Genomic DNA, 934 nt, shown 5'->3' with positions numbered 1-934 from the left:
GACAGGGAAGTAGTATTGTCAAAAATCATGAGAAAATGTTGATTAAAAGAAAAAAGTATTTTCATTATAGTTTCGAAGATGATTAAGGTCACATAGTAAACTAGAGGACTAATCAATTCACTTTTATTGATCACTCTGTATTTTGAATCATCTTAATTATTTACAATAAAATTATCAATTTACATTTTTGCACATACTACATGTCTTATTACACCAAAAAAGTTAATCAAGACCCCTTTTTCTGTTCCATAAATTCACTGAAAGTCATCTCTTTTGACCTGGTTTTGGCCTTCCCTCTCTGCCTAGGTCCTGACGCAACAGAAACATTTTGACAGTGACCCTCGTACTTTGGTGTCCCAGCTGTAAACTCAGCAAGATCTCGGCATTTCAAAGAAACGGCTTCTTGAGGCGGCTTTTCGTCCTTTTCCTTTCTGATTTGCTGAAGCCGAGTTTCGTAATCGTTGACGATGCTTGTGAAAGAGTTGCCCTTCATCTTAGGCCTCTTTGGTAGCTTGTTCTTTGGCCTCAGACCTTTGGCAACTAGAGGTGAAAAAAATTGTTATCAGTGATGCTCCTGCTGTAGTTAATGTGTGAAAAATAAAATAGGAACAGAAAATATGTTGTTGTTTTTTTAATCTGAAAATCATAATCCAAGTAACAAACAGCTCAGTGAGTTTGGTAATCTCTAAAATGTATAATAAATGTATAAGTAACTCAAATTATCTGATATTCACATGAATTCTATTCTAGAATTGGCTAACCAGATAGGGTGGAAAATGAAATTAAATGAAGCTTAAGAGAAATAAAAGATAAATATACTGTGACAATATGTATGACAGGAATATTACACAAGGATAACAATAGATGATCATGTTTTTCAACACAAAGCATTCTAATTATAGTTGGAGGGTTTGGCTTACCAATCAACAGAAAT

At 33.8% G+C, this 934-nt stretch overlaps 1 protein-coding gene across 4 annotated transcripts in view; it reads right to left on the bottom strand.

Moving 5' to 3' along the window:
- Positions 1–108: 108 nt before the first annotated feature.
- LOC119592517 overlaps positions 109–934 on the bottom strand; it is a 14166-nt gene continuing 13340 nt past the window's right edge. For all 4 annotated transcript variants that reach the window (XM_037941366.1, XM_037941368.1, XM_037941369.1 and 1 more), the window contains exon 7: positions 109–540. In XM_037941366.1, the coding sequence (XP_037797294.1) occupies positions 227–540 (314 nt within the window). In that variant the 3' untranslated portion in view covers positions 109–226. The remainder of the gene's footprint in view (positions 541–934) is intronic.

This window comes from Penaeus monodon, chromosome 30, assembly GCF_015228065.2.
Source record: "Penaeus monodon isolate SGIC_2016 chromosome 30, NSTDA_Pmon_1, whole genome shotgun sequence".
In the NCBI taxonomy this organism is placed as follows: Eukaryota; Metazoa; Arthropoda; class Malacostraca; order Decapoda; family Penaeidae; genus Penaeus; species Penaeus monodon.
This window is presented reverse-complemented; position numbering and strand designations above follow the sequence as displayed.